The 20,181-nt window shown below is 41.7% G+C and overlaps 1 protein-coding gene across 2 annotated transcripts in view; it reads right to left on the reverse strand.

Annotated features, from left to right (window-relative positions):
• The window catches only part of kif14 (kinesin family member 14), a 47,611-nt gene that overhangs the window by 895 nt on the left and 26,535 nt on the right, over positions 1–20,181 (reverse strand). For both annotated transcript variants that reach the window (XM_084066618.1, XM_084066617.1), the window contains exons 18-30: positions 18,412–18,559; positions 17,836–17,982; positions 15,898–16,033; positions 14,655–14,748; positions 14,014–14,155; positions 12,992–13,137; positions 9,962–10,062; positions 6,882–7,112; positions 6,044–6,243; positions 4,716–4,868; positions 3,895–4,017; positions 3,342–3,416; positions 186–330 (exon numbers count right to left, since the gene is read on the reverse strand). In XM_084066618.1, coding sequence (XP_083922744.1) covers positions 186–330; positions 3,342–3,416; positions 3,895–4,017; positions 4,716–4,868; positions 6,044–6,243; positions 6,882–7,112; positions 9,962–10,062; positions 12,992–13,137; positions 14,014–14,155; positions 14,655–14,748; positions 15,898–16,033; positions 17,836–17,982; positions 18,412–18,559 — 1,841 coding nt within the window. The remainder of the gene's footprint in view (positions 1–185; positions 331–3,341; positions 3,417–3,894; positions 4,018–4,715; positions 4,869–6,043; positions 6,244–6,881; positions 7,113–9,961; positions 10,063–12,991; positions 13,138–14,013; positions 14,156–14,654; positions 14,749–15,897; positions 16,034–17,835; positions 17,983–18,411; positions 18,560–20,181) is intronic.

Raw genomic sequence — 20,181 nt, forward strand, 5'->3', positions numbered from 1 at the left:
GGCCTTTGCAGTTCTTACAATTGATTTCTGGGAATGTTGGTGATCTAAGAATTATTTTATTGTTACACACATTGCGAGTTACAGTACCCTGTGTCCAAGGTTGTGAGTCTAAAATGTAAGCGTGATTAAAACCAGCCTCTCTGGGTTGGTAGCTAGCCATCATCTGGAGGTTCTTCTTGCGTTACCTCGGAGACTGGTGGAGAGGGAGTGGTGCAGCTGTCTGACAGCCTGGTTGAACTGGAACAGTCTGGCTGCTGTGTTCCCCAACCTCTGTAGCTGGAGCTCCAAGTCCTCTTCCTCCCCCGCGCTCTCCGGGCTGACCTCCTGCTCCTGTGTGGACACGAGTTTGAAAATGCACGCATGTATGGCACATTTTGAAATGTCCTTCTGGTTTCTGTTACGTTTGTACAAACAAAAAAAAATCAGAGACTCTGAAGACAAGCGCAACATTATAAATCATGATAAAGTCTCCTAGCTAGGCACAGGCCCGGCGTCACGGGGGGCGTGAGGGGGCGACGCCCCCTCAACCAGACGATCTCGCCCCGCAAGTCAAGACTGCAAGTTAAAAACGTTCTGGTACTTTTTAATTAATTGTGTTTCGGCATCAAGCCTTCCTCAGCGTATTAAGAAAGTGGTGTTGCGTGTACCAGGAGGGACTGATACAGACATGACAAGGACTTTAGCTTCTGTCTGCAAAAAGAAATAACTTTAAAACTATTGCACACATGCTTTGGCCCCCGTACCTGCCTTATGACTCAGTTTGCACTCTTAGTTTTAAGTTGTTTTTGCGATTGTTTTATGTCATGTATGTTTGCAACTTGTCCTGCTGCTTGTCCTGAACAGGGCATTAGGACCACCGTTTAGTCTGTTAACCACATGAACCCTACACTTCCTATTCTGGGCAAACAGGTGAACATTTGGCAAAAATATGCAAACATTTAGAGAAAATAGCTAAAAGCTCACAAGAGGATGCAACAAGACACAAGATAGGGGGGTCAGTGACCCTCTGATCGCCAGACGGCATCTCTAGCCACTCAGCAATGGCGAGGAGGATTTTGTTGTGATACTGCAGAGGACAGCCTCATTGTTCTGATGACCACCACTTAAGTTTTAAGTGCCTTGCTCAATGGCACTTCAACAGTAGTGGGTTGTGGTTAAGAGAAAGCACAATCACAGAGTCACTTTTCCCCACCCAAACTGTCACAGCTGGTCCAAGGATTCACTTCTCCAACGTTTCTCACACACACACACACAGTTCCGACTGATGTCACTGGAAAAACGAGGGGCCGTTCCAAGGGGATCAGTCCATTCCTATGACATAAACGTAACAGCGATCAACTCCATGCACTGCTGTAGAGGAGCCAATGTTGATCTCAATGAAACACAAGCAGCCCAATCCTCAGCCCTCCATTAGCAAAACCCTGAATAGTGGGAAACATACGCAGCAATAAACCCACTTATTCACTTCAGCCAGGAATTTCACTTTCCGATTGCAACACCTTCTTTGCAAAGAACATGCCGTTTTCACCTTTTCTTACCATTACACTGGAGGAAAAAAATGTTTAATGTATATAACCTCATACGTCCAAAATGGCTACTTTTCAGTATTCAAATGAGAAAATAGCAGATCTACAAGATCAACACGAGTTGCATCGTGACACGGCTTTTTTGCTACTTGTGTGACACTATCAAAGTAAGCCATTAATATACAAAAAAATATATAAGACATCCACATAAGGTTTCTACCCTACAGCAACAACAATCTGCTTTCTCTACTTGCAAATGAGGCACAGTCTGCCTCATTTCATTTCCATGTTGACCATGCCCCTTATGCATATTTGACATTGTCTTGTTATTTGACTTTGTTTGCTATATTCTTATGATTTTTTTTACTGCAAAATGTTTGGAATCCTGTAAAATATATTCTGTTACACCTGACAATAAAGTAAAAAGCTACTGGAAACACCCAAACCACATGTCACCACTACATTGTGATATGCCATAATTTTCACCAACTGCACACAAACACAACACTCAGCCCTGTCAGAAACCAATTAAGACATAACCAGCCAATAACTCACTTTCTTTTGTCGTCTAAACAATGACATTGTGTGGGTGGTGAAAACCCCCAGAGGTTATTGCCCTTCGGTGACGTGACGATGAGCATCCCTGGCAAAGCGTTGTCGTTTTGTGTGGTTTAAGATAACGGCAAACAAGCGCGTTCAGGGTGACTGATGGCAGATCATTCAACACATTCATTATCTGAACAGTGGCCCAAGGGGAGACTGGGGGGAGATAAGCCAAGAGACATTGGGTTCCACAAGCAGCCATTAACGATGACTGGCAGCTTTAACAGGCCTGCTGGGATGGTGGGGATTAATCTGTAGCATTTAAGTGTCACAATGTGAGATGTTTTTTTATGCCGTTGCTCTACAAGAGGCTAGCCGTCTACTGTATGAGAGGATCTGTGTCTGTCTGGAGATAATCTCGCAAGCTGGACCGATAAGCGCCAAACTTTGTATGCACACCGTCGGTAGGCCATAGAAGTAGACACACTAATTCTTTTCACATTCGTTTTGTGCTTTTTGAAATAGGAATATGTACTTATTGGTTCATTCATTCATGTGGTTAACCATGAATAAGACCAAACCAAGTATTAAGAGTTCAGATAATAAAAAAAAAAAGGGAGATGCTGGCACTTGAAGTTAAGACGGAACAGCCTTTATTTAATACAACGTCAACATGTCGTTTCAACCTGAAGCGGTCTTCATCAGGGCAAAGATTATCATATACACGTTTTTGCCTTCGAGTGCCCGGATCTCCCATTTTATATCTGATGTTTTTTCCTGTTTGATCCAGGTGTTTCACCATTTTAACTTCTTTCACCATTAAGTCTCCGGTGAGCACCTGGTTGCCTTGGTCGCTCAGCCAAGTATTAGTGTTGATGTGTGGCATCAGAAGAACAGAAGAGCACATTCAGTGATACGTTTCTATCACAAACAGATAGAAGAACTCCTTCATTACGAGGTTGGCCAGTTAATGTTTATATTGTAGTTATAGCCGTGTTGTTGTTTTTTTAAACTTAGGATTTTTAACTTCTTATAACTTAGTAAAAGCAGCATGATGGATATCAAATGCATTTCATCAATAGAAAAACTGACAAACCTGTATATATTCATCATGCTGCTTTTACTGACAAATCTGTATGAATGTATGGCAACTGGAGCTGTTGAACGGAACAAATTTCCTTTGGGATTAATACAGTATATATCTATCCATCTATCTATCATATCAGAATGTGTTGATGTGGGCTTGTGGTTCTACTGACTGATGTAGCTTACCGACATATGACAGTGGATGTATTTCTGAAGAGCACAGGCCAAGTCTACAGTCTGGGACTTCAGATTCTGTAGAACCTGCAAATAGAGATGGTACAGCAATATGTGTTAGCAAACTCAAGGTCTACTTCTATTTATTTGTTTACAGAATCCAAATGTTTCTATCCCAGTGTATACGATTGAATACTTTAGTATTCATAGTGTGTGTGTGTACATACACACACAATATATATATAGTATTCATAGTGTGTGTATACACACACACACACACACACACACACACACACTATTTATAATGGTACAGGTAGTACGGTCAAAGGTTATGCTAAAGGCATAACACAAAAAGCCCCAAGGGGCTTGTTTCCATCGTACTCAATTAATCAGTACCTATAATACAATACATATTGGTAGAAAACACAGTAGCATCAACAGGTATATTTACAGAGGAGGAAGGGTAGGGGCAGAGGTGTTATGCCGGTGGGCATGATACCATGACATTAATGTATGGAGCATGACAGTCATTTTCCTGTGTCACCAGGTAATGGTCATCACTTACCGGGGTCCTTGGATAAAACAGCTGAGCTTCTCTCAGCAGGTCGTTGTTGATGGTAAGACCCTCTTTCAGAAGGGACTGGACACCCGCATTGGTCCCCTCCAGTAGTGACGTGGCCACTGACAGCTGAAAATAAGAAATGACAACTGTAAATGTGAATCACTTTTATTTAAGGAAGCCATTGAATATGCCAGTAGTAGAAAGCTCTAGGGGTGTAAATCCAACTAATCGACTTATTAGAAAATTAAGTTTCTCGCTAAATAAAGCTCCAATGTTCATTAATTTGTCAGGTGGAGGAGGGTATTGGCGTTTCCCTGTCTTATTTACATGGCGTAGAGAAGGAGGCTTTAATGGTTTAATTAACATTTTGATCCAGACAGCTCCGCTGATCCACCATCCTGTGGACAACAGCAGCAAGGGTCAACCGCTCCATGAAGTGAAAATATGACTAATTTAGTGGCTTTGGTTAGATATGCCACGTTGTTATGCCCACTGAGCACCTCTAAGAGAGAGACATTTCGATGAAGTTCATACCCAGTATGTAAAAAAGAAACGGTCTGGGAATTTAGTAGCCGTCTTAATGAGAGGTTGTACAGCAGAATATGCAGCCCTGGTGAACTTATACAGTCCACAAAAAAATAATCATACATGCAGTTTTAACATTCGGTTCAATAAATCCCCCCATCTCCAACCCTAACCCTTGCTCTGCCACAAGACTAATATTCCATTCTCCCGCATTATGGAACGGGGGAGTGCTGATTACAAGGGGCCCCTGAGCCCTCACATGTACAGACGAGCTGCTGTGGTATTAATGGGGGAGTTACCTTGCCTGTGGCCCATGTGCCGAGCTCCGCAGTGTTCAGCGCGGTGCCCGTCATCGCTGCCAGCTGGCACAGAGCTCGCAGAGCGCCGTCCAGTGTCTGACCGCTCTTTCTCTGGGCCTCCGTCACCATGGAGGAGATCTCAGACTCGCAGCCCTGGGAAGGGGTAGGATAGGGTAGGGGGAAGGGTCAGGTAGGTTAATTTAACAGCAAAGTGAGCGAGTTAAGAGGCGGAGGAAAAGGAAACTTACTGTATATACTGACATGGGTGATTTAAAAATCAGAAGCCAGATCGATAACTAGCAGCAGAACCAACAAAATGGTTGACATTGATTGAAGTGGGCGAGTGCGTAAATTAGAACACCGTAAAAAGAGAGAAACTGGAGTGACGGTGGGTGTAGAGATAAAAAGAGAAAGATTACTTTATTATTATTATAAGCATTCAGTGTTTAGGTGCTGATGCTGTTAAATAATTTTTATATAAATATGAAAAATATATTAAATATATATATACACACACACACACACACACACACACACACTATATTCATGTTCTGTTAGGGGCTCAAGGTTGACAATTCCCTGCACGCGGTCATTTCCATACTCGCGGCTCCAAACAGCTCACAGCTACGACCCGTCAATCAATTTTGTGCATTCTGATTAGACGGCGTTCGCTCACGTGGCAAAACGGGGCTTAAATCGAAACATCCCCCGCCTCCCCGTTTCAGGTGTTTTCATGGTTTTGTAACCATTTTATCGGAGTGGAGGGGGAAGCACCACCAGCTGCTGTCCTTGCACAGATGTCGATACAGTCTAGTATGTGATCATTTCATTGAGCGAGATTGCACAGATTTGTGACTGTAGAGCTTCTACATAGCTTCCACATTTGAAATATACATTTTTTTCTCCCTGCCTGAAGCCCTTAGCGTCTTGAAGACTTGTCAGTTTTCAGTGTGATTCATGCTAGAAATCAAACGGAACATGAATAAATATTGACCAATTTCAACCTGGCATCTGTATTTTGTCATTATAGGCGAAGGTTTTCAAATATTTAGACACCTACTGGCTGACGATGTCAGTAAAGTTATTTGAAGCAGATGTTGCATTGGATTGATTTAGATGAACCATCTTTATTGTAATATTATATGTAATATATATTGTGATATTGTTGCAATCACCTCGGTGTCAGGAGAGACGTAAAAACTTAGGGACTTTAGCCTTAATGTTTGGCATACAGTGTGCTTATCAATAATCAAATAAGATGTAAGATCAAATGCTTTTGACTTAACAAATGTTGACCCCAAGTGCTGTACAATGAAGTTGTGTTTTACCTGAATGAGAAGCTGAAAAAAGCCTCCCATCTTCTTCACCTGCCTGCGGAGCTCCTCAGAGATGGCGTAGAGCTGACTGTAGAGCTGACCACAGGAGGGTTTAACAGCAGCTAGCCACTGCATGGTGACAAACACTGCTCTCTCTATGGCCGAGGTGGCCTTTACCAGCTGGGTCTGGGCCTCTGGGTTACACACAAACACTGTGAGAGAAAAGACACAGGCTTTATATCCGATCTACAAGCTGAAAACTTAATAACATAATTGAGGTAGTTATTTTGTAAACTTCCGCACTACAAGCAGGTCAAGCAGGTACACGTGTTGAGGAAATTTCAAACAATTACATTTTTCTGGTATATTGTTCCAGGATAATTTCTGCTAGTAAAAGTACTTTTCATTGAACAAAAGCACCCTCTAGTGGGTAGAAATTATTTATAAATGCACATTTCCACCTGCATGTAATCAAACCTTTATTTTGCATTGATCGACAGTTAAAGCTCCACATGTAGCTGATTTTTTTCTGCTTTCTCAGGGGATAAATTGCATCTTGACCATCAGGTCAAAATTCGTGTCAGATCCTGTGTCTAGGTGAGACATGACCTTTGACAGGATCAGGTCTCAATAGAAGAGCAGGGGGACAAAATACAACCGCCCCGATTGTATGAGTTATATTGTATTAACATACTCCATCATACAGATTGGACAAAATTACATTTTATTCAAAAAGTTACATAGTGCCGCTTTAACGTCACAAATTGACTAAACATCCACACATTGGACATTGAAGTATTTCCTTCAGAATTAAACCTTTCGCGTCCATGTTTGTCAAATTAAATCCCACCGTTCTCCTGGCTGTCCTCATCCAGGCCGTCATACAGCTCAGCAATGCGGCGGACGGCGGTGTACACAATGCACAGGTCTGAGGCCAGTCGGTCGGCCACGCTCTCGTCTGGTGCGCTGCTGAGACGCAGACGTGATAGTGTCTGGCCAATTAGCTCCTTGCAAATGCCTGGCAGGGCGGAGTCTGAGGAGCTAGGGTGGGTGGAAGGGGGTTGTTTCACACCCATCAGACCTGAGAGGGAGACAGAACACAGCCAATGGTTTGGTTTGGTTTAGTTTGGTTGCACATAATTGAGAAATGCATGAGAAAGGAGAAGAGAAGATTCTTTTTAAAAAATGGGGTAAAACAACAAAGAAATAAGATAATGTGCCGGAGAGGCCCAAAAACAAAAAAAAACAGGCTTATCAGGCCTTCCTAGGAAACAAACCAAAAAAATGGATAGATAGTTACTGTATATTTGATTGTTTAGGAACTTCCAGCCATTTCTTTCATGGGAATACCATTTGGATTAATCCTCCGTTGTGAAGTAGTTGCAGTATATCATTAAGGCAGAGAAAACACATGTTCACTTAGCTACAAAAGTCTCGAGTGTCTGCTTTAGCTACAAAAGTCTCGAGTGTCTGCTTAAGAAAATATAATTGTGCCTGAAAGGTTGTGAAATACTGCATGCATTGTACTCCAATCAAACCTGACCATCAAAGTGATTGTTGGCTCGTTTCTAGCTAGCCTACCCCCATCTGTATTCATTTCAGCCATTTTAACATTTACAGGCTAATCCCAGGGTGTCTAGATTATTTTCCCTTTCAAAATGTTATTGCCTCCAAATTATGTTCTTGTCTGGGTTTTGTAAATGCTTGTTAGTGGCTCTATATGCTAATGATTTGGGGAAAATATGACCATCTTAAATGAACATAGGTCTACAAGTTTAAAACTATGTGTACGAGTCATTATTTATGTACAGATCAAATAACAGTATTAACCACCATAACATATATAAAAGATGTTTGTTTTCAGTTCAGAGGACGAGGACATTAAGGGAAATAAGATTTTATGCATCCGTATGCACAGACTACTTTAAAGCAGATGTGCATTTCGGTTGCTGGCAGTCAACTGTGGAATTCTCTACAGAATTGATTTTAAAAAAAGGGTTGTATAAATATCTTTCAGTTCAAGAAAATGTATAAAGAAAGAATAATTAGAGCTGAAGGAAAGCTCTTTGCGCTTCAGCCCTGCCACAAACAGAGGTCGGTGTTCTCAGAAAGGACAATGTACTATAAACACTTCTAGGAGACATATCTGAACGCCTGAACCCAAATAAAATACTGGAGCACACCATTCACTTTAAAAATAGGTGGCATTCGGAGTGCCGCAGTGGTAAAATACCAACAATGCCTGGGGGTTCCAATCCCCCGTGGTGCATCCCGCTTTGTCGAGGGTCTATACGAACACGATTGGGGGGGGAAGCCGGGCGGGGTGGGTGATATTTGTCACTGCACATACTCCTACGGGAGTATGTGCAGTGTGTTTTTGCGATTCATCATAAGACAAAGTATAGGTTAATGATAAGGGGTAATGGGAGGTTAATAAGGGGCAATGGGCTAACTGTTTGGTTTGATTCTGAAGCGGTTGCAGCATGCATTGAAACTTAATCCTCTAATGATAATGTGAAAACGACTTATTCTGAAGCGGTTGCAGCATGCGTTGAAACTTAATCCTCTAATGATAATGTGAAAACGACTTATTCTGAAGCGGTTGCAGCATGCGTTGAAACTTAATCCTCTAATGATAATGTGAAAACGACTTAAAGGGCAAGACCACTTTGGTAGAGGTTTGGGTTGTGAAGTTACCTTGCCATGATGTAACTCCAAAGGTGGACAAGCAAGCTAAAAGAATTGCTCCATTGATTAGAAATTGATACTTCAAAATATGCTCCCCATTGACTTGCACTGTACGGTAAAACAGCTCTCAAAGTCACTCTTTTAGCACGTAAACAAACGCAAACAAAGTTGATTCAGACAATATAGAACATCACCAAACCCAGTACTGTTTTTTTTTAAATAAAAATGTTAACTTCCTGTTGATTTTGCTATTTTTATTAAGAGGAAAACCCGGACTGGATTTGTGGATCCGGATCTTCAAATAGTAAAATCAGCAGGAAGTTAACATTTTTATAAAAAAAAAAACAGTACTGGGTTTGGTGATGTTCTATATTGTGTGAATCAGCTTTGTTCGTGTTCATTTACGTGCTAAAAGAGTGACTTTGAGAGCTGTTTTACCGTCATTTACGTGCTAAAAGAGTGACTTTGAGAGCTGTTTTACCGTCATTTACGTGCTAAAAGAGTGACTTTGAGAGCTGTTTTACTGTACAATGTAAGTCAATGAGGAGCAAATTTAGAGTGATCAATTTCTAATCAATGGAGCAATTATTTTGTATTTCTTGTCAACCTTTGGAGTTACATCATGGCAAGGTAACTACACAACCCAAACCTCTACCAAAGTGGTCTTTCCCTTTAACGTCAATCATGTGGTTCAGCATTTTCTTTGGGTTCAGTCGTTGAGATGTGGCTCTCATAGATCCGTTTGAATAATCATATGGGTGTGAGTGGCCATATTTGGGCATAATCCTGGCACACAGACAAACAAACCGACACAACTTGGAACACTGGTTCTCAACGTGGGGTATGGGGACCACCAGGGGTCCAAATGGACCCTTACAGGTCTGCAACCTCACAGGGGTCCAACCAACACTGGATTTAACAGCGTTGATTGGGGTCCACAAATAGACCCATAAAGAGGTCTGTTTGGACTGCTGGTAGTCCCCGGACCAGAAGTTGGGGGTCCTTGTAAGGGCCTCCTTTAGCATTTGGATTGTATCTGAGTTAGACTTGTAACTCCTCAAGGACCACTGGGGGCCCCCAGACCACACTTTGAGAATCACTGATAAAGAAGATATAACTTACGAAAGTTGATTTGGGTAAAAGAAAGTAATCACAATACAAAACCCAGGATAAACACATAAAGGCGTAATGAAACACTGGTTTCTAATGAGGTCCTGCAGCATGTGTGCGTTACCCACTTACCAGTAGACAGTGAGGAGCTGTTGAGGAGACTCTGGATGGGATGAACTCTGATCTCATACAGACGACCAGAGATCCTCTTGCTCTTCAACAGGCTCCTACTCCTGGTAAGTAGAACAAAGTTAAAGTTATTACCTTGTTTTCACTTTAACAAATTATAAAAACAAACAGGATTAATTTGTACTCAGTGGTACACTCAATGGTGTCGCACTCCAAAAATAGCAGCTCTTCAAGGCAAGCTCACAATGCAGCACATTGCGACGCATGTAGATCAGCTTGTCATGCTTAGTCAGAGCAACGTCTACTGAGTGGAAAGATTCAGTGATTTGCTCAAGGACACGCATGCAGGACATGTGGCGGTTGATGAACAAACTGACTAACCAGTGACGTTTTGTTTACATGATAGACTCACTATGCCTCCCTGCCTTACGGTGGGTTGGGATATCAGTTCCGTTACTTACAACATACATGCTAAACTCAAAATAATGTATCCAAACTGCATAAAACTAACCTACTAACTAGCAGCCAACACCAGACCAGCTTGAAATAGTCACTCCCATTAGCATTGTAGGTACAATAGCATTGTAGGTACAATAAGACATGACCCAGGGGGGGAATATGGCCACTGGCCTAGCCAGCGAGCCAGCTACAGCCTCAGGCCTGGTTGGATGGAGGAGTTTGAAAGGGAAGCACTGAGCCCATGCCATGTTTAATTTGGCTAAGACCAGCACTAGGCCCAGCATCACCAAGAGCCCCATAAAACATGTCTGACAAGAATAATAAGTAGGGTGGGAATGCTGTCCGTTTCGAGTTAGTAGTACAGCGGTTCTGTTGTGCAGTGCATGAACCTATACAGTACAACGTTAATTGGTTTGACCAAGGGGTTTTATTCTGTAGCGCTGCTCTAGACGAATGAATTCCCCTGCCAACATACAAGCTCAAAACATGTTGCACCGTGATGCCGCACACCCGTTGAGCTTTGGAACGGTGTTTAATTTGAGCTTTGGGCCTGTTTATTTGGTTAAGATACTGTAACATCCAAACAGCAAAGTTAAATAATTATTAGTCAAGTCAACATTTTTGCATATTTGTTTTACTGCACAGTAAATTGATATTTGATTTAACAAAATAACTTTTCTGTTCCCTCTCTGCATTACGTAATGCAGACTCCCATCATATGACGGTGTAGCGGGTCAAAGCGCTGTTAAGCTTGTAGACCTGTCATTTCCAGCGAGCAACATCGTAGCTTTTCCCAATCCATCTCGTTTCCGCACTGTCTTTGTCAAGCACAAGCCCCCCTGGCTGCCCTTTCCCCTGCCTGACCCACTCAGCCTGTACACATGTGAATCCACTAAACACAAGAGGGGGAAAAAAAATGAAAAATACACAAGAGGGAAACATTCTGTGGCTTTGATCAGAAAGGAGAAAGAAAATGTGTCAAAGGCCCAAATATGTGCAATGCAGTAAATCACACCGCTGGAAATATCAATAGAGGCCTTTTTGTGAAAACAAGCAAAGTCGTCCAAAATGTTTAACAAAGACGAATTTCCACGTTCCATCAGACAGCATTGACTTTCCACATTCATCCCATTGCACATTGTTCACAATAACAGGATGCCAGAGCCTGTTTGGCGCAAGTTGGCAAAACACAAGAATTTTCTGGAACACAAGAATTTTCCGGATAGAAATCCCACATCTGAGGCTTAGTAAAGTCAGTCACTGAGTGTCTTCCTTTAAAATTACTTCTGAAAACCCACTCGTACGCCAAGCCTTTTTATAGTGTTTTATTTTATTGCCTCCATTACCCTGCCGATTCCCTTGAATGACTTTTTTATGTCTGTTCTAATTTGTTTTAATTTGATAGCAGTCGTTTTTATTTTAAGTTACTTCATTTTTTACTTTACCATTTTAATTGCCTTATTGCCATCTTCCTGCATTTTTAAGAAACAAAAAACATTTTAGATAAGTAGTTTTCAAAAAGCACTTTAAAATTAATTAAAGTTCATTATTTAACATCCACTAAAGCAGTTGTTCTCAGCCCAATTGACTGAAACCCAAAGTTCTACTAATTGGAGATTCTCTAATTGCAAGTTCGATCATTAAGACCAAGTTCTCAGTTCTCTCTCCCCATTCCATCATCTGCTAAACCTCATCAATGTCACATTTGATCCTTCTGGCTGTGCCTGATAACCCGGTCATTTATGCCCTGACATGTTTACCTAAAGTTGAACCTTACTGTGATTTCGGCCAAGCCATTAATGATACTAAACGCAGATGACATGACGTTTGAGCATAGCAACGGTTGATGGGTTTGAACGTTGTGGATGTCAACACTCCCTGCAATCACTCTGGACAGTGGACATGATATCCAAAACACTCTCGGCTCATAAAAACACTTGTGGACACAGACCCTTACGCTGTCATCATTTCAGAACCCATCTCTGCCACCCTCCACCATCAAGACACTCATTTGCATTTCCAAGGGGAAGCCACTATGCTCGGCTTAAATCAGAATTTCATATAGCCAAATTAGTTAATCTGTGAGGTTAATCCCAAAATCTCTCCAAAGTCTCTCCTGATGGGGAATCTAGGCCTGGGAGAGCTGCTGGTGAATACAATGTAATTAATAGAAAGCTTGCTGTAGTCTAGTTCATTTTGAACTTCAGAATTAACTAAACTTGTAGAATAGATAACTACTAGTTTATGTAAGAAAACGTCTGTTTTTGCTAAAATAGACGATCTACAAGCGCACAACGCGTCGCATTGTTGTGAGCTTGTAGGTCTTCGTTTGCCCCGTCATAGACAAGTCATACTGTACGTTCAGCCAAAGTGTGTGCAAGCAACTTGAGATTCGAAAGTGCCATTGAGCAAGGCAGTGAACCCATGAAAACACATTACAGGTCTCTCTGGATGAGAATGGCAGGTGAATACAAAAACTAAACCACAATGTAAATACAGGATGGATGGCAGGACCGTTGGATACATGGATGGATGAAAGAATGAACAGGACGAGGGAGAGGACGAGATAATTACCTTCGGCGAGAGAAAGAGGAGGCAGCGGAGTGTGAGAAAGAGGAGGCGGCGGAGTGTGAGAAGGAGGAGGCGGCGGAGTCTGGTAGATCTTGTTCCCACTCATCATCCGGGCAGTAAAACACCTCGTCATCTTTGGAGGCGTCCCCCTGAGCAGAGTATAAAATACTGCTCATTTACTTCAACTTAATGAGAAAAGCCTGATGGAGGGCAGGGGGCTCAGCTTCCTGGCATTCGTGCATTAGAGAGACGCTCAGGAGATTGGACATTACACTGCATTGGCATGTCAGATTTCTCATCAACACAACAGAGGAACATGACAGGGTGGTATAAAGTGCAGCTCAGAAGACATTTGACAGGCTGTGTAGAACTCATCCGAGACAAATCTTAAATTCACTATGGACAGAGATTCAGTGTGATGAATGCTGATGGCAGCTGGGAACACACGGTGGGCCACCTGGGAATCGGAAGGAGACCGCCCGCTGTCAAAGTGTCCCTGAGCAAGACACTTAACCCCTATATCGCTACCCGCCAGCAAAAGGTCTACCTTGCTATGACAGGTCAATTGGTTGTCTAACTGCATATAGAGATGCGTGTATGCATTGGTACCGAACAACATTTTTTTTATTTCCATAATACTGCATGCCGTTTTGCCCAGTTCCCAAGTATTTACCCATAAATGTTTATGTGCACACTGCACAGGGACATACTATAGAACTCTGCATGCCATTTTATCCAGCTAGTAAAATGTTTAGTTAACCACTTAAGTCACAGTATTTACAACATTAGCAGATCTCCATTTTTGAAAATTACATTATTTTGATTTATGGAGGTTGTCACCTTGACTTGCTCAAAATGGGACACTAGGATTAAAGTGGTTAATTGCGATCAAATGCCATATAGTGCACCGTCTTGATTGAATACAAAATTCAATCAATCTACTTCTGATTTTAACAGCATTAGGTCTGAAGAGACGCTTGCTAACATAGCTAAGCTGCAATGTTTGAGGACCTCTGTGGAGTTACCTGTTCCTGCTCCCTCATGGCAGCCAAGTTGTTCTGGAATTTCTCTTGGGTCCAGAAGGTGGAGATTCGCAGCTTTCTGTTTTGTACTCGAACCTGCAGCCCATCGCCCTGCTCCATGTTCTCCTTGTTATCGCTCCCATGTCTAAGAAAGAGGCGCAGAGACTTAAAAATGAAGTTCATTGTATAGCATATATTAAAAAAAGAATTTGACTTATCGACGGATTCCATTTTATGACCATATTGCTTGAATAATGAGTCACCAAGAAACCCCTCAAAAACCCATTTTATAGAGTTGGAAAAATGCATCAGCACCATACAAGTCTGCCATTTTAATGTGACATTAACAACGTATTAAAGCATCCTACAGTGCTGTTAACATGCATTTCATCATCAAATAAATGTAATATCGTCTGTCGGGTGCAAACCTCAACTGTTACTTTTCAGGATTCAAAAGTAGCAGATCTACAAGCTCGAGTGAAAACACAAAGTAGGGCGTTAATTTACTTTTAAAAAAAGCAAGAGGTTTCTGCCCGACAGCAACGATATAATAACTCAGAAGAGTGTACAGTACAGAAGGAACCTCATGGGTCCATTTGTACACTCTTGGGAGTTAAACTTGGATTTGACTGTAGCAGTGGTACCTGCTGAATACAGTGTTTTTCTTCAGTTTGGCGCTGATCTTGTTTGCCTCCTCGATCATCAGGGACAACTTCATGGCACCCCACTGCGAAGGACCTACAGCACAACACAAACCAAGCGCATCACTATCTCCAACACTTCTGGGGCACTCAGTTCTCACTGTACCAACAGTAGTACCAGATGGGTGGAGTTTAACGGCATCAAGCACAACCGTAGTTCCTGTTATGTACTGATGTGCTATACTGATGACGTCATAAGCAGGTGACACACTGTGCGGGTGTACAGTATGAGCAAAGGGACGCGGTCAGCATTCCATTCATAAATGTAAGTTTGTTGGTATGCAAAGGCATTTATTATATGAATGAAGCACCTGGATGGGCAATGTTAAGATACGATGTGGCCATCCACATTGATGAATTGTCTATTCTGTATCTGTAGCCTACTATTCTATACCTGCATATTTTCATGGCAATGACAAGCTACACGATCAGTTGGTTGTGATCCAGCTGCGTGACACGCCATAAGTGATCGCTGGATTTGCAGTCGCTTTGAAATGACGCTGGGTGAGCGTAGTGCATGCAGAGCCCATGAGGCCAACCCAGTCCATTACTCCATCCTCGCATCTAATCCTGTCCTCCTCGCTGGGGGCGGGGCTAAGGTGTGAGTGGAGTGAGTGTCAAAGTTGGGGTATTGGAATTCAGCTATAGCTTCACTTCATTGGCTCAGCAGCAGATTTGAACCGGAAACACATGAACCTGTTCAAATCTTTTTACAGTCTATGGTTCAAATCAGCTGCTGAGCTAATCAAATGAAGCTAGGAGAATCCGATCCGGAACAGGAAGCGTTGATGCCACCCTCTGGAAGTTTACTACTGGTATAAAAATGCCACCCTCTGGTGGCATAAAACCCTCTGCTGGTATAAAAATAGCAAGTATTATGGTGTCTAAACCATAATGTACATATACCGCTGCTGTTCATAGGAGCAATGCACGCATCTTACGTAGACAGTAACAGCTATAGATACAGTTGTTATACAGACCCAAAGTGCACACGACCCAGCATCTTTCTTGCATTGGAGTTATGGCAAGTTGCCTGGAACATTATGGCGGCGACACCGACGTACAATCCAGCGGCCAATGTGGCATCTTATAAGATTTCTAAAAACCTTTGACCCACATTGCGTTGCAAAACTCCACCCAATTTCCCAAGCAGGGACAAAACAAAAAATGCTATTCCACATCTCACCATTCTGGAGAGGAGCACGAGTCTCCCTTTCAGTCTTCTTCTTCTGGATCTCATCGAGTTCTCGGCCCAGCTTCCTCTTCTCCTCCTCCAGAGCCTCGACGATCTTGGCCTGGCGCAGCCGGCGGTCCTCCATGGCCTGGGGGCACACAGCGATAACGCACACCACATTAAAAACACAATCAGATGGGACGAGCACGTCAGGGCTGAAGCCTGCGGCTCTGCCACGGCCCCTTCCTGAAAAATTCCTCCCCCGATGACTGACCACTTATACGCTGGATTAGCCATTAGTGTATTTGCTTAGACCTCTCAAGGTCCTTGAAGAAGGGGAAGTAATTTACAGTCGTTGGAATAATCTAGGGTTTTCCCATTACCAAAGTCCAGAGGACCCAGATGGGGGAAAATATGTCGATTGCTGATTGAAATATCATGCAGAGAATGGATAGGACGTTAATATGCAAGCAAGTGGCCTCTTAAGTAGGCAAGCTGCAGTCTCTTCTGCAGAAGAGTTTCCTTGAAATATATTTTAGTTGGTCGACTTAGCATACCCCCCTGATATCTTGATCTACTATTGGATGGAACCTTATAATTGCAACTTCTTGTAAAAGGACCCTTTTTTCCTCCTTTGTTTATATTGTGACAAAAATGCAGTCACAGTAGTGCAAAGGAATATGTTAAAAGGGCCAATGTTGATATTCAATATGTCGGTTATGTACTGCTATAGTGTCCCCCAATGTTATCTACAGTTCGGGCTGTCACAATTTCAAATTTAGGTTGACGATTCATTGTCACACAAATAATTGCGATTTTATTGCGTTTTTGGCATTGAACATTATGAATACAATTGAAATTTCCGTTTGTATATTTAAGTTATTTGTCATATCTGCCCTGTGCAATTAGTGATTATGAAGCCTAAAAACCAAAGAAATGACTGACATTCTGTACTTTTAGCTGATCTACAAGCTTACAAAGTTTCACAAAGTGACACGTTGTATGCTTGTGGATCTGCCATTTCTGCTTTTTTTATATTTGGAAAATGTTTGTAATAGTCATGACAGCCCCATCTAAAGCATGTGATAACACATTTTCATACCCAGGGTTTTTAAGAGATTATAGAAACTAATTTCCCCTCGACAATGCCCAGAACAGCTAAAACACTAATTTGATGGTACTACTAACATAAGTGTGTGGCAGTCTAGCTTGTGGCAGTCTAACTAGAATAGAATGTAAGATAAAAAACAAGTTAACTCATTCAGTGCCATGAAATAAAAAAATAATTGCGAACTGTGCCAGCAATGTTTACATTTTCTTATACCTTTTTCAAGTAGTCACAGAATATGTATCTCCAGTATAATCGATCCCCTGATGGGTGCTAATCACTCAGGGTTGCACTGTGTGGTTTCACAAATGTCAACAAGGTCATTGGACCTTGTTGACATTAATGGTCTGCCTTTTGAAAACATAGAAAAATACATAGTAAATATAAAAAAAAACTTGTCAAGAGACCTAAGGAGTGTGTTGACCAATTTGACGCAATCACTATTCTTGCAAACCAGCAACACCAGGTATAGTGCACTGACTCTGCTTACTGACAGAACATTTTAACAAGTTGAAAGTGGTTAGTTGATTCTAGACAGAAGCATTCAGGAATTAGCAGATACAGTGTAATAATAATATAAAAGCCCATGAACCCAGAAAGGTTGTTAACAGTTGTCAAGTGTCTGCATCTCTCGAGCCCTGGAAGGAACAGCATCCAACAGGGAGGGAAGAGAGCAAAGTAGTCTGTCCCCATGTAAAGCCAGTAACACTGCACTGAACAGGAGGTACTGGTGTTAGAAAGGGAGAAAAGTGTCCCTTTTTTTGACCAAGGTTTTATCTGAATGAATTGGGTTTGACCAACATTGCACATGAAACTTTCTACAGTTCCTGGGGTGTCCTGACCTGAGCCTCCATGTGCAAGCGTAAGTGCTTCTTCTGGGTGTCCACTGCCTGCTCCAACTCCTTCTTATCCATCTGCAGCTGGACCATTTGGGTAGCCACGCGCTGCTGGTCCTGCTCCTGAACACGCTTGCGATCTTCCTCCCCTTGCTGTAGGGGGAAAATGTATAAATTAATCAAACTAGTGCATACAAATACATAGATCTCCATATATCGAGCATAAAAGGGACACAGGTCGCCAGACGGACAGCTACATAATATGGGAACAGAAGGGACCAGGACAGACAGGTACTCTGACAAAGGCCTCCAACACTAGGACTCAGACATTTGGTCGGACCGTAGGTGTGAACCTCTAGTCATATCAACATGAACACATGCCATTTATTACTGTCATAAAACATTAAGCAAATAGTCTAGGGCCCATTTACTATAATGTTGTACTTTATTCTTTTAATCTATGCAATTCATTTATGACCATAAAATTATAATTATCCATATATCTGACGATTGATTTTCTAGATTATCTTAATTTACTATGGCCCTAACTTAAAGTCACAAGTAATGATTGGTGTACTGTACCAGTTCTGTCTGCAGAGATTTGATGCGGGCTTCATAGAGACTCCTCTGCTCCTGCAGCTCCTGCTGAGCTACCTCCTTGGCCATCTGAATGCCCTGCATCATCTCTTGTTTGGCCTTCACCTGGGCCTCCTCCATCTCTGCCTCTAGCCTGGAGACACACACACACACACACACACACACACACACAAACCCCAGCGTCCATATTCAGGGGGGGAATATTTGCCAAAAACGGCAGATCTACAAGCTCACAATGCGTCGCGATGCACCCTGAGATTGTAGATCTGGCGTTTTTGGTAAAGAAATTCGGTATGGACGGAAAAAGTGGTCAACGTGCAGTTGTAACCAAGTCAAGTTCTCTAAGAGTACATGGTTTTGAGTGGTTAAGGAATGCTTCAGTATGTTGAAAGTTTCATACACTTTCAAATATATATATATATATATATATATATATATATATATATATATATATATATATATATATATATATATATGTTTTTTAAAGGGTGAAATAACAGATCCACAAACTCACAACACGTCAACGCATTGCAAGCTTATTTTTTTTACATTTTGAAAGTAAAGTTAAATGTGTCAGTCATGTCTTTGTACATTTAAGTTATTTGTCATATCTGCCCTGTAGAATGTTTTTCTACAAAGCCTAAAAGCCAAACAAATGTAATTGTTATCCATATGTTCAATGCCAAAAACACAATTAAATCGTTAATCATTTGTGACAATTAATCATCAAGTAAAATGGCATGATCATCATAGCCCTATACTTCACCCCCAAAATGTTAATGACCGTTTTTCAATTATTTACTCAACCTGTGAAAACTTGAATTCATGGAGAAAAATTTAGCTGTTATGGAGTTAAATTAACACTGATAATGCTAAGCATAGATTTGGGGTCCCAGAGATCATGGTATCAAATAAGGGTAAGTGGCCTAATGCATATCAAGCTGGGAGTCCTTGAGGTTAAAATGTTTGAGAATCTCTACAGTACTTCCATAAAAAGATTCCTTGGCATACGTTTTCAAATGGGGGTGCGCAGGCTAATTTGCGTCAATTTGGGGGTCAGTTACATTAAAACGTTTGAGAACCACTGCTCTAAAAGGTGGTAGAAGGAGCATGATATATCCCCCCCCCCCCCCCCCCCCCCCATCTACTTTCCATAACACTAGATGTTTAACTTAGAGACATTTTTATGGTCATTTTCTGGTACCAAGTCATCTCAAGCAGTGTAATTCAGTGATGTCAGAGGACTGCATTTTCCTTTCATTTTAAAAGCTCATAACTCCCAAGTACCTACTGCCAAAAAAACAAAAAGTGGAAAACGTGTACTTTTACAGGAGAGTCTAAGAGCGCATTTATGGGCATTAATTCCCCAAGACAGTACATGTGTAACAGTACCAGAAGACAAAAAGCTATAATCTGGTGCCTTCTTTGTATTCTAAGCAAGATGTTGCCACTTATACAATGTTAGAAACCACCAACCGCAGCGGTCAATCAATGAAAAGGCCCATTTCATTGCTGTCGGGCAGAAACCTTGTATCTCAATATTGAAATATTTTATGTTTTACGTAAATTAATGCCCTACTTAATCATACAAGAGTGTCGCGCTAAAGTAGTGAAAATAGCAGATCTACAAGCTGACTGCGAGTAGTTCTGGACATAAGGTTTTGGACATACAAGGTTTCGACCAGACAGGGACAATTTCCTGCCTTGACCAAAAGATTATAGTCTCTGAAAATATTACACATTAAACAGTACAGA

This window comes from Gymnoscopelus microlampas, assembly GCF_963454915.1.
Source record: "Gymnoscopelus microlampas genome assembly, chromosome: 9".
NCBI lineage: Eukaryota > Metazoa > Chordata > Actinopteri > Myctophiformes > Myctophidae > Gymnoscopelus > Gymnoscopelus microlampas.